This window comes from Pteropus vampyrus, unplaced genomic scaffold, assembly GCF_000151845.1.
Source record: "Pteropus vampyrus isolate Shadow unplaced genomic scaffold, Pvam_2.0 Scaffold282, whole genome shotgun sequence".
Lineage (NCBI taxonomy): Eukaryota > Metazoa > Chordata > Mammalia > Chiroptera > Pteropodidae > Pteropus > Pteropus vampyrus.
The window spans coordinates 595161-608928 of record NW_011889063.1 but is presented as its reverse complement, the minus strand read 5'-3'; the positions used below and the strand labels follow the sequence as shown (position 1 = coordinate 608928).

At 50.7% G+C, this 13768-nt stretch overlaps 1 protein-coding gene across 1 annotated transcript in view; it reads right to left on the bottom strand.

The window, feature by feature from the left end:
• Positions 1 to 13768, bottom strand: part of ANK2 (ankyrin 2) — a 269516-nt gene that overhangs the window by 75013 nt on the left and 180735 nt on the right. Inside the window, exons 18-22 of the mRNA XM_023520862.1 lie at positions 12794 to 12892; positions 12039 to 12137; positions 7533 to 7631; positions 6617 to 6715; positions 3342 to 3414 (exon numbers count right to left, since the gene is read on the bottom strand). Coding sequence (XP_023376630.1) covers positions 3342 to 3414; positions 6617 to 6715; positions 7533 to 7631; positions 12039 to 12137; positions 12794 to 12892 — 469 coding nt within the window. The remainder of the gene's footprint in view (positions 1 to 3341; positions 3415 to 6616; positions 6716 to 7532; positions 7632 to 12038; positions 12138 to 12793; positions 12893 to 13768) is intronic.

Below are 13768 nucleotides of genomic sequence, written 5' to 3'. Positions count from 1 at the left end.
TCCCACAGACCTCCTGGAATGCAGTGCCCCCTAGACCTGCCTCAGCCCCACTGGACGCTGCCTCTCCCCAGTCAAACCACGAATAGGTGCTGCTAACTTCGGAGACGAACCAGTGGCCAAGAGCTGATTTCGTCTCTGGAAAACTCCCGTGGTCTCCCCCTACCTCACCGGAAGCCTTTCCTCACCAGAAAAAAAAATGAGGGGCCATCCCAGCCTATCTCCTCTGGGGACACAGGAATTAAAGGGGACAGCGCAATAGCACTGGGTGGACTGCTATACGCGATCTTTCTTTTTCGTTAAATGGAATAAAAATTAATTTCAAAATGAGACCGTGCACCGAGCACTGTGGATGTTTAGTAAACGCTTTCTCTTTCTCAGATATCTGCTTCCTTCCAATTTTTTCCTAACGTTCCTTCAGCATGTCCCTGCGGTTTAATCTTTGTTTAAAACAAAAACAAACAAACAAACAAAAACAACTTAATTGTTTCCATCGTTAATGAAATCTTTACTATACCTAACTTCCCACACCGGTGTGTTAGGGACCCACGCTCCGCAGCGGCCAGCATACTTTCATGCACTTCGCTGCCTGAGGACCTTGCCTGCTGTCCCCTCTCCACTCCCTAAAACCTCCAAGCCCTCCAGGCAGTGAATGACACGATGCCACCAGCGACGCTTCACGAACGGTGCGTGATCTCAGCACGTTCACCGAGGGCCTGCCCCGTGTTGGCCTCTGGACCCCTGCCCCGGCCCCCAGGCAGGCACACAGCTCTGCGTGCAGCACCCTCTCACGATTCGCCCAGGGTTCCTGAGCGGAGAATGCTGACTGCTGTATGTGTGGCAGCGAGTCCGCCGGCGGGGACGTGGCACTGGCTTGGATACTCAGGCACCGACGTCAGGGAACGGGCACTGGCCACCACGCCCAACACGCGTGGCTGCACTCTGTCCTACGGGCGACAGCGGCAGGGTCCATGAGAGCACGTGAACTGCACAAAATACGGAAGCTGGCAACGTCGACCAGCCAAACTCTTTGCGCAAAAGAGTTATTTCACAGTACTCAGATATGTCCTATACATAAGGATTTTTCAACTTGAAATTCATTCCAGGAAAAAATATTATTACATTTTCGCACATATCAAAAAAAATGGAAGCTTTCCCTCACCACAAAGATCTTCTCGATCATTAGCCAATATCTCTCTCAGGCTAAACGCTCTCATCACTAACAACTTCCAACACGTGACAGCTCCTCTAAAAGTGCAGAGGACTTTATAGCCAGCTGTTATGTTACACACGGCAGGTCCGAGAGGCTGTTTCAGACTCATGGAATTTCTATAAGCCCCGTAAATGCTTTGAACACATAAGCTATTGGAAATACTGAACAATTATTTTGGGAATAAAGAACTATTTTAAATTTGATAATCACCACCTAACTTATATGATTTCTAAATTTAGATTTTCATGTGATAGATTTGCTTAAGGTGGTACCACACGTACCACAGAACTTTCTTGCTAGATAGACTATTTCATACCATCCGTTTTCTCTACATATCAAAGTTTCCCTGAAAAAATTTAAAAGGTTACTTTATACCCAGCTACCTTAAAAATTACCACATGACTACTAATTTAATATATTTTTAACCACATCTAAAACATATCTTCATCCAAGGATGACACAAACTACTTTTGGTTCAAGCAGTCTAACCTAGATGTTAACATGTTCATGCTAGCTCGATGTCAGTTCATCAAAGAATTATTTGTTCTCTAAATTTGTATTCTAAGAAGATATATTAGTTTTGGAAAAATATTATAAAATATTAATTAACATTAGATAATTTAAGCATGCTAATATGTTTCAATAATTACAAAATCATTAATAGAATAAGTCATGGCTTTAAACTCCCAAGTTAATAAATCCACACACTCAAATGTACATGTACACAACGGCACCCATATCACACATGCTATTTCAAGTGAAACAGGTTAGTATTATGCACCCAGATTTAAATATTAAGCAAGTTACTTCTAACCAGTTAAGAAAAATTAAAAGCAAACAAAAGCTTTCACGCCAACAATTTCCTCTAAAGGTACCTGAATCACTAAGTACTTCCCCATCAATAAAGTGGTCACCAGACTGTTTAAAAGCTGTTTGACATATAAATGAAAGTAAGAAAGACGATCCCACAAAACAAAATATGGTAGGCATACATGAATGCGGAAAACTAGTTAACAAGGATTAGGATGGAAAACAAAATTATTATAACCAATACTTGGAATCACTGGCTTTGGTCATACCTTTTAATTAACTCACCATGATACACTGACCCAACAACTGTTTGTTTCTGTCATTAGTTCTTATCAAAGCTGACTCAGCTCAACGCCTATTACCAGTAGGCGAACTGACAAATTGGCCTCCAACAAAGACGTCACAATGTAAAGTTGTACCTTATGATTATATCATTTTACAAAACCTAAAGAAATATCTTTTTTATTGCTCCATAAAAGCAATTAGTATGGGGCCTAGTATCACCCCGTAGGGCAATAATTTTTCAGACAGGTGCACACGACCAACAGCGGTACCATGGAAACTGACTGCATACCTCGTGTGCTGCATTCGTGATCTTTCATCAGATTTTTTTGCACAAGAAAAGTCAACTATTCTAGTTGAAGTGCGGGTGGGGAGCCCCAAACCCTGCTGGTGGGGACTCGAGCATGAAGTCACTCCATCCAGTAGTACCTAGTGCTCCTTGCAGAGCAGGGGCTTCTCAGAACCTGACACCCGCCACCTTAGATAACGTTCATCAACTCTAGAAGGGGCATATTTTCTGACTTAAAGAATTAAAGTCTTATGTTGAATTTCTGTGATTTACTGCTGTGGTATTTTAACCTTTCCTAAGGTTCTTTTCCTCTGGATTTAAAATAGAGTCTGCACGTCTGAACCAATCAGAAAGCAGAGATTTCTCGATATGCCATTGATAGAGTATACACGGAGACCTTTCACTTTAGGGCATTTTAACAAAAAATGTAATTTAACATAATTAAAGCACTGTCAACAGTAACTGTTATTAGTGGGTGGCTATTTTAACAGGTGGCCAAGCTCCAGTTCCTTTCCCCTTCTCAACCCTGGTATTTAGTTAAGACATTAAAGCTCAGACCAGCTTAAAGTACACTAATCAGACCGTCCTTCCCCAATGGGCAAGGTCGAGGTATTGGAACAAAGTGAAGACGTGACTTTACAGGTAAGGTGCTGTCAGTCACACCCACTGCACCTGCTCAGCACCTGAAGACAGGACGCTCGCCCCTGTGTGGAAACAGGACAGATGTGCAAGCCTGAGTAAAGCTCTCACCCTCTTCATCGGAAACGTCCAGAACCTCGGTCATCGTCTCAGGAACATTCAGCTTGTGTTTTTCAGTGATAGTCTGAAACAAACAAATAAAAAAATTCTTGAATTAACAACAAAATCTAACAAAAGATCAGAAGCAGCCCAGAGAAGCTCCAAGTGTCCCGTCTTCTCAGGCATCTGTTCTGGAAGCTCTTTCTCATTCTCCCATGAAAACCCCTTGTTCATTCCGAAGACACAGATCGTCCACTCGGGGGAAGGTGTAAGAAGAAAGCTCATTGTTTTGAGTTCCCATCTGAGAAACCCTTTAGCGACAGCATTCATGACCAGTCACGCAGAGAAGGCAGTTTAATGTCTTGGGACTTCCCAGAATGAACTACGGGCCGTCTCCAAAAGAGAGAAGCAAGGGGCATGCGCAATGCACAGCCAACGAAGCCACTGGAAAAGCAGCCGGACACGTCTGCACAGAAAACGTGACGCGTCTCTTCTGCGGGCAGAGGACCCGCAGGAGAGGACCATCGTCCTCACAGTGTGTCACCGGGCTACACTGCTGCCGACACATCCAGGTGGCGCTCAGCGCCCACACAGCCACTGAGGCCGGTGCTGGTGTGCGTGGGAAGCAGGGCGGGGCTCCTGGCTCTGACTGCCTGGGCTCCCACTCTAACTTCATCATTGATTAGCTGTGAGACCTCGGCGAGTCCCCTTACTTTCTACACCTCAGTTTCCTCATCTGTAAAATGGGGACAATATCACTCAGGAAATTCTTATTAAGTGAAATACTATATGCAAGAGCTCTCAGAACAGTGCTTGGCACATGTTAGTAATGGATAAACATTAGCTAGCATAAACTACCATTATTGTTGTAATTCAATATTAAATTAATCTTTAAAATGAAGGGCCTCTGAACTTTTTAGTCATTCGGGCACTCAAGAAACATTTCGAGTGCCTCTACAGATAGATGCCAGGGACACCCTGGTGATAAAAAACGATGACAATCCCATCTCATGACTTTAAATACCACTCAAAGACAGCTGCGTCTCAAGTTCATCTCCAGTTTCTGCACTGACGATGCATTAAGTGCACTGATTATCAGTGTTACCGAAACTCTGAAAAAACTCATCTCTCAAAATAAGAATGAAATCTTCACCTAAAGCCACCGACACACAGGGGACAGGCTGCCTGGGTGTGTAAGCTCTGCCACAGAAGCCGTGCACACTTGCTCCGCGGCTGCAATGACCCGATCACAACCCTTTCCTTCCAAAAGAAATACACCGGTGATATAAAGTTATGCAAAACATCCACCTAGTGACTGAATAGATTTTCTTTTGGGTGACATCACAGTTAAAGAAAAGGAAGGAACCAAGAAAGCAGGTCTCCTGTTGTCCAGAAGCAGCGCAGCTGGAGGCGAGAGCCGCTGCTCCAGCCTCCCTGCGAGGTGCGCACGTGTCCACACGCACCTGCTTGTCGGAGCAGTGCTCGGCTCGGCAGTGTGGAGAATGACAGTTACGAGAAAAACAGCCCACAGAGAGTTCCAAGAGGACTTTCGTGCCCCCCCACCCTCTCGGTAGGTGTGTGGGGACCCGACCGTCGTGGTGCCTGGTGGGAGGGCAGCATTTAGTGAGCTCCACGGTCTCGCTGACGTTAAGGGAAGTCTCATTGCCCTGGAAGTTGCAAGTGGGAGAAGCGACGTCCTCCCCACTGACACCTCGTCCGCGTAGAACCCGGCGCCGGGCTCCAGTGAACGCTGAGGTGGTGAGTCAGGGACGTGAGTGGGAGGGAAGCCAGTCAAGAAACCAAAAAGGGTGCAAGCTCGCCACCCAGTGGTGATCTGATAGAAGAGGACGCACACGGCCCAAGCGGACAGCATGGTGACGCTAAGGACGTCTGTGCTTGGCCAGTTGCTGAGGCTTTGCCTACCCGTGGTGTGTGCGTTGTTTAGCGGGGCCAAATACAGACACGGAGGCGTGGGCCCCTAACGTGAAGGCTGCCCCGGTACGAGGCACCGCACGGTAGGAAAAGCCCGAAGCAGCCATCTGGAGGGACTCAGACGTTCGTGCTAACGGCACCCACGCTTGTTTTTCTCCTCCATAATTTACTGAAGAAGCTATATTTTAAAGCTTTAAAAACTCAGAGGCACACTGGCCAAAGGTTCTACGATGCCGCTTGAAAAACCTGCATCGAAACCCGCCCCGTCTCGCGGTGCATCGATAAAGCATCCTCCCGTCTGCCTGAACTCCACGCAGACTAGCCGCTCCCCAGCCCTGGTCAGCCGGGCCTTGCTGTCTGTCACCTGACGCACAGCTGCCATAGGTCCGGCACCGTGGGCCACATGTCTCCCCACTGTCTCCCCACTTTCCGCTTTACAAACAAAAATCAAAGAGCTGTTCACGCTTCTGGAAAAAGAAAGCGAGTGAAAGGAAGAGAACAGCACCCCACTGCCGGCGACGGCTCCCTCTCGGGCGGGGCCTCGGAGCTGGGCTCCTGCTCCCCGCCCCTCTCCTTTCTCTGGCAAAGGCCACGGACCAGCACTGTTCTCCTAAGAATCGGCAGTTGTCTTCAAAACACCAAAGGTTAAAAATTTTAAATACGTGCTCTCTATACATACGAAGTTAGGACATGTCATCAAATATACAATATTACCAACCCTTAGGTTACAGAGAATTATGCTGAACCATATGAAATGACTATTTTCACCTTCAAAAACAGGAGGTTTATATAGATGAACCTGATGTTTCAAATGGGCCAAAGTGATTATATCTGTTCAAAAACAAACAAAAAAATATATTCTTTCGAGATATTGTTTGTGTACTTAGTGCATTCAATTTTCTTTTTGAATAAAAAATATAATCAAAAATAGAAAGTGAGTAAGAATGAACTGTTCCCACAGAGAAAGCTTCCGACCAGCCGCGAGCATGGCAGGGGTCGGGGTCTGTGTGGGGCTAAGGTAAGAAGTCTGCCGTGCAGCGTCTACCGCTCTGCCGGCAGGTGTCACAGCCAACCACAGCGAATGCGCAGGGGCACAAAACAAGAGATCCGTCACAGCCAAAGGAACTCGACATTATAAAATCATGTTCACTCGCTTTATATGGCCTTAGTATGGCTGAAGGAAGCTAAAACCCCTGGCTGTGGCAAATGCGTTTGCATCTGTGCACTTCGATGCGTGTTCTACAACACATTCACCAAAAGAAGTTCAAAATTATAAGTCCAAAACATTTCGTAAGTGGAAAAGTACGTGGCTTGAAAACCAAAACACGGGGCCGAAGCCGACAGCCGTCACTCACCGTGGTGGTGGTGGTGACCTCCTCAGTCACGACCTTCAGGGTGTCGACCACGGAGATGTAGCCCAGACGCTTAGCGATGGCCAGGGCGGTGTTGCCGTTCTGAGGAGGGCGAGAGAGAAGCGAGCACTGCGTGCGAGCCAGTGAGCTCAGCGCGCGCGGGAGCTAGCACTTCCTTCCGAAACAAGGCTGGCCCAGGAAAACCAGTCCCTCCGTTAAAGCGGAGCAGAGCGGCCTTTGCAGCTTCTCTAGCCTGGAGCCCGAGTCGCCATGGTAACACAACAAGCTGCATCTGCCTGCTCTCTCTAATGAGAAGCACTTGTGGCTTTAACCCCTCACAGTCAACTTCCTCAGGAAAGGGATGCTCCACAACTCCCGGCAAGCGCCGAGCACAGTGGCCCCTCGTCCCAGGTGGGGCGGCTGCGGCAGCTCGTAGCTCAGCTCGTAGCTCAGCTCGTAGCTCAGCTCGTAGCTACAGGTGGGCAGAAGCTCACGAAGGGCAAAGCAACTCAGGGAGCAGCCCAGGCTCCAGCCAGGCCCCTGGGCCCAGTGGGCTTAACTCCCACGGCCTAGTTTACATTTCAATGGCTGCACGTCAAAGAGCTCAGAGCTGCAGCCTCAGAGAGGAGGCAGGCTCAGCCTGCACCCAGCCCCCTCCTGAGGGACGGGCAGGCCCTGGGCCAAGGGCCACAGCTGGCTTTCCTGAGTAGGCCTTGTTTCAGGAGGGGGACTGGAACTAAAGATGTCTGAAATGGCCGGAAGCATCACTGGGGGCAAAAAATGACGGCCCCAAAGCCGTCCTACTCGGTTCTCCGGGAAGGACAGTGGTGCTGGGGAAACGGAGACAGCGGGAGGAGAGGGAGACCGGGCAGCGACGCGGGAACCAAGCTGGGGTGCCCGGGGCGGGCCGCCCCCTTACCGCAGTGGTGGCTTCGGGCCGGGCCCCGTGCTGCAGCAGCACGTTGATGACGTGCGTGTGGCCCTGCTGCGCGGCCTGGTGCAGAGGTGTGTAGCCGTTCTGGGGAGGAAGGAAGGGAAAGCAGTTAGCCTCCCCCCGAGTCTCCTTGCCCTGGGCACCCCCCACCCCGGGGAGCGAACGCCCTGCCCACTTCATGGTCTGCGCATGGGGAGCAGCTCAGGACCAGCGCTCCGGAGGGCCTGTCCCCGTGTCCCGAGCACTCGGTGTGGGAGATGGGCGGCAGTGAGGAAGCATCGGGGCAGCGGTCTCTCCCCAGGAGAAAAGAAGGGAGAAATGTCTCTGACACCTGGGGGACCAGTCGCTGCCGGCCTTTCCTGACAGCTGACCCGGTCGCTCTGTGAAGCCCGGCTATGTGTCACAGGCCTTCCTGGGGAACAGCTGGCAAGGAGGAGCGCCCGCGGAGCATGGGTGGCCCACGGGAGGCCCCTCACAATGCAGGGTGCCCTTCAGTTCAGGGTCTTCAACTTCTGGCCCTGGAGACGGCGCTGTACCCGGCGCCTGTAAGGACGTACACTCGGGGTGTGGGGCTGGCCGGCCAGGAGCTTGCGGGCAGAAGGACCAGCACTGCCGTGGGTCACATGGCGACCACACCAGGCCCCTGCAGGCACCACACACACCATGAACCGCTGTCTCTTAGTACTGGTTTTGTGCCACATACTGGATCTTCCAGCTACTGCCCCTTTTTGCCTTTACCGGCGTGAAAACGAGGGCGCTGGCACACAGCAGGTGTTCCACAAATGACGAGTGACTGAACGGCGACTGACTGAATGAGTACTTTTCCCCGCTTCGGGGATGATGACACAGACCAGCTGGCGTCGGCAGTACTTCATCACCCCCGGCCTCACCCGAGAACGACATGTTTCAGACTGAACTTTCCCGGGCTCTAAGTTCTGAGCAGGCTTCACGCCTTGAACATGCACGAGCGTGTGCCCTTTTTATCTAGTGGCACTGCCGCCTCGTGACCAACATGTGTACTTGCTCCTCGTCTACAGGAGGTGTCTTCTGTAGGCTCAGGGCACCATGTCTCCGTCTGTGCTGTCACAGCCACCTTCCCATCCACGGGGAAGAGCCCACACGTGTGACACAGGCTGCCGGCATGAGCGGCATCAGCTCTGCCACGTCTGAGAACGCGGGCGGTGCACGCAGCAGTGCGTGGCCGTCTGCGGAGCATACCAGAAGCGAGGGTCCCCCTCCCCGGTACTCTCGTTTCCACTGTGCTCACAAGCACCTGCCACCGAGTGCCACTTGGCAACTCAGTAGCGGCCCCGCGGCCTGGTTTGGCAGCACCCACGAACCACGCGAGGGCCGAACAGGAATAGGGGTGCTGCTGCTGAACCAGCGATGCCCAGGGAGCATTTCTGCTGAGTCCTCGAGGGACACGGTGGCAGAAAAGGTCCGTGTGTCTACCAGGGCTGTGTGCAGCAGCTCACGGGCTTCTGAGTGACCGTTTGGTTGGGGCTTAGCCCACCACCTTCGGCCCGCCTTGCTAGGAGCCCCAGACGCACGTCCCTAAACCCCTGGGCCCCTCAGTTTCCTTGTTTATAAAATGGAAATGGCCAAGGTTTCAAGTTTGGGGAAGGATCAAATATGTCACCCAAGAAATTTTTCTTTCGTCCATCTAAAGTTACACGAAGATGCTAGAAAACACTTTTCTTTCTTATTGAAGAGCTCTATGATCTTTATAGCATATTTCACAATGAGAACGTCCTCTTCACGCTGAAGCTCTGAAACCTCTTTGCAAATTATCATATAATTAATCGAATCTGTTTGCCCCAAGCCAATGTTACAGGATTTCATCCTAATTTCAAGCAACTAACAGTCCCATAAAACAAGTTCACTTTTCCAAATTTTTAGGCCAGTCACGAATGTTTGAATAGTAAAGGCCATACTTATGTTTACATTGTCATAGCAACAGAACTACTTTAGTAACTATGGTTACACATGAGATGTGAGGAAGCAAACTCAATTCCTTCTACAAAAATGTCATTCTATGTGAAAAAACTCTGAGGTGTTTATTCAAAGAATAACCTTTGAGTTATGTATCTAACCACCGAAGATACATGAAAAGATATATTTACTTCCAAAAGCAAGTAAAACCTACAGTTTATGTTTGAAAAACCAGAAAAATTAAAATGAGATTTTTCACTCAACCAACTAACTGTCCATTTGCACACAGATCAAACCCAGGTTGGCAGACAATGTTATCTAGACAGGATGTCTGTCTCCCAAATGTTGTAACTGCTCAACTATCAACACTCGACGACAACAAAAGCAACACGGGAAATGTCACGCTCAAGCTCTCTCTGCCCGTCTCACTGCCTTGCTGCATTCTGCCTCCCAGGAGAATACCTGCCTTCCAACGAGAATGTCTGTCCTAGTGCTGCCATGTGAGCTGACTCAGCAAAAGCACCCGAGAATTCAGATGCGAGCCTGAAATTCGCCTCAAAGTCCGATGTCGCGAGAGCTCAAGAACCTCAGGCGACTAGCAGCAGCCTCTCTTGCCTGAGTCTGATCAGAAATTCTGAATCCTACATGTTAATGTCATTACTTATCATTTAAAACTAACTTTACCCTATATTTGCTTATGCTGATGTACAGACGTGATTTGGTTTCTGCTCCTAAGATGATACAGAGACCAAGTTCCAAAACTTCTGTTTCTCATTAGCAGCATCTGGAAGGGTGGCTGGGAAGCCCTCAGCACGCTCACGCTGACTCACTCGCACCCACCCCACAGCTGTGACTAGGGGCTGCTGACTGCGACCAGACGCAGCACACAGGCACGCCTCTCCTCGGGCTGCGTGCTCTCCTCTGCATTTCTCCTCGTCCTGGGACACTCTGCATGCACGGAGGCGCAGTGTCACATCCGGACCTTGCTTTGCTGAACAAGGCCCTTCAGATGCCACTGGGAAAACAGGTGGAATCAAGTCAGCTCTGCATTTTCCCCAAGAACTTCCAACCCAGGCCTCGCACACTAAAATATCGCACACGTGACAGCCCAAACGTGACAGAGTGGGCGGGAAGGGTGGGAATAGAAATGGATGCAGCCACTGTGGCAAACAGTCAGGAGGAGCCTCCGAAAATGAAAAATAGAACCACCATGTGATTCAGCAATCCCTTTTCTGGGTATTCAGCCAAAGAAAATGAAAACACTAGCTCGAAAAGGAATCCGCACGCCTGTGCTCACGACGGTCAAGACGTGACAACCACCTGAGTCGTGAAGAGGGCGCAGATAAAGATGCTGTGATAAATACGCACACGTGAGAACAGACAGCTAGTTGCCAAAGGCAGGGGGTTGGGGTGGGAGAAATGGGCAAAGGGGGTCAAAAATTAAAAAAAATATATTTTTAACAACAACAAAAAAAGAAATGAATTTAAAGGCTATATGACACTGTAGGTTCAGTTTACAACAGTATCCTGCTGTTTAGGGAGCGGGCCCCCTGAGGGGTGATTGGAGGAGACTTATCACACGGAACCAAAACAGAGGGATTCAAAGTACGTACTACTAATACAAAATGTTTTATGAGTGAGTTTTTAAAACAGCCCTATTGTTCTTCATAGGGCACTGCCATCATAAAATGTTCAAGCCGCTGGAGAAAGTGTGACAGGGTGACAGGGTGTCGTGTGAGGCTGGGGGAGATTTAAATGGCCAAAGGGGATGGCATGCAGGCGAAGAAGGAGGCTGCGAGCACAATGGGAGCTGGCAGCGGGGGAGCGTGTGGCAGTAACGGACTGCTGTGTGGGAGTCGTGGTGTCACCTGGGAGTTCCGCCAGGTCAGGTCACGTTACAGAGGCTGGAAAGAATGCAAAAGGGTGACTGGTCAGGAAGCAGCAAGCTGTGACAGAGTGGGATAAACAGCAGGGAGGACAGTGATGGCGAAGAGGGCGCCAGACCCTGCGCCGTGGGCTCGGAGCGCCGCTGCAGAGCGCTCAGGCCCCGGCCCGGCTCCAGCCTGGCTCTGGTCCTGTGTGCTCCGGGGCCTTGGGCAAGTCATTTAAACTCAGGGCGTGACACAGAGAGTGACAATTTGATTTAAAATGTATAACCCATGGACGACTCACAGCACGCATTTAATAAATATGCACTTTCTTGCAAAGAAAAGGCCCGCGGCCTGGGGTGCGGCTGCCTCTCCTCTGGGGAGGGGCTGAGGCCTTGGAACAGAAACAGCGACCACAGCGCTGAGACAGTCTAGCACCTACCGTGACCCGCAATAAAGGGGCGACTCACTGTCAGCTACTTTAACCTTAGAATCAAAATTCTGAAGCTAACCTGCACAGCGGCCGGAGGTTATTAGAAAGAAAAGTCTCAAACGATAGCACAAAACTACATCGCGAATTCCAAATCACGTCAGAAGGACTAAAAAGAAAACACTGGTACAGCGGCGAGCTGGCGGAGGGCCCCGTGGCGAACCCTCCTCCCGACAGAAGAGAAAGCAGACGAGCGCTCACCTTGGTCTTCGCGTTGACGTCGGCTCCCTGCTTCAGGAGAAAATTCACCATTTTCACGTTGCCATAGTGACAGGCCACAATTAAAGGCGTGTAACCCAGCTGCAAATGACAAGAGACATGGTTAAATCTTAGGGGAGAGGGGTTCCGACAGGATGGATGGGGAGAAATTCCCCTTGGGGGTACAAACATCTCTGAGCAGATGATGTTTGCCTCCTGTGGATACACACGTGGGTGGGAGCGGACCCCGGAACACAAGGCGCTTCATGCCAGCAAGGAGATCTGACACGTGTGTGACGATCTGGCAAAACGCTCAGAGAGGCGCAGATGAAAAGGTCTGCAAACGGCCGGGGGGCGGGGCGGGGCGGAGGGCGCACAGCAGGATGGGAGGACATGGTGCAGAATTCAGTAGCCTGGGCTGAGGAGTCTAAGCCAGAGAAGGAAAAGCCCTTCCCGCCAAGGGCATGGGGCGAGCAAGTCCAGCAAGAGCACAGCAGGCCCTCTTCGTGGGGCGAGAGGGGAGGGAGGGCAGCCTCGGCCTGCACGATGGGGTCTTCTGGTCAGGGTCCTGATCCCGTGCTATCCAGCTGGACTTGGTTCCAGCAAAAACGGAGACCCAATACAGATCTGTGGGCAGGACGCTTGTAACCAATTCCGAATGCCTTCTGAGGAGGAGGTCGTGGACTTGGGTGGCTTGATGGGGCACCGGGACCTTCCAGGTCGGGAAGCACCATGACAATGACAGTGGTGCGCTATACCTTCGTGTGGGCGTCCTCGTCGGCCCCGTGCTTGGTGAGAATATCAGCAACATTCACCTTATCTTCCTGGGCGGCAAGGTGCAAAGCTGTGAGTCCACTCTACAGAGAGAAGGGGAGCAGAGGGCACACTGAGGAAGAAAACACACCGCGTCATCTATAACACCTGTAGGTGGATGGCAGGTAGGTACGTAGACAGATAGGCAGGTAGGCAGGCAGCTGGTAGGTAGACAGGGAGGTGGTTGGTAGGTGGTTGGTAGGTAGGTTGGTAGGCAGGTAGGCAGGCACGCAGGTAGACAGGCAGGTAGGTAGGTAGGTGAGGGGACAAAGTGGAGTACCTTGGTTGACGTGTAGATGTTAGCACCCTTTTCCAGGAGCAAGGTGACCATGTCTGAGTGCCCCTCCTGGGACGCCAGGTGGAGCGGGGTCACGCCCTGCTTCGTCACAGTGTCCGTCTCCGCTCCGTAGCCCAGCAGCGTGGAAGCTATCTGCATCTGATTCTTCTTGGCAGCAATATGTAAAGGAGTGTAGCCATTCTAAAAAGTGCACAAAACCAAACTGACACACGTTGTAAGCCTAGCAAGTGCCCTACTACATCTCTCTGAAGGAAATAGCATGTCTCATCCACAGAAAAGTTAAAAGGGAGCCTATGGGAAATCCAAATTCTTCCCATCACAAGTTTGCATGCAACGACACCCAAATCTTTGTGACCCATGTCACCAGGTACTCCATTTCTACTGTGAGACGGGCATGGACACAAAGCCCCCAAAGCCTGCGATCTCCAGGCTTCTCTGCTCTGGGGCCTTCCCTGAATACCTGCGGCCTTCTCTTCCCCAGGCTAACCTTCCCGGCCCTCGCCTCCTCCTGACGGGCCCCCATTCCAGACTCCCTGCACGGAGGGGACTGCTCTGCACTGACGCTCGTTTGTCAACACTGCTCTTAGACTGTGCGACCCGGAACTGAACGCCGTGCTCCGGA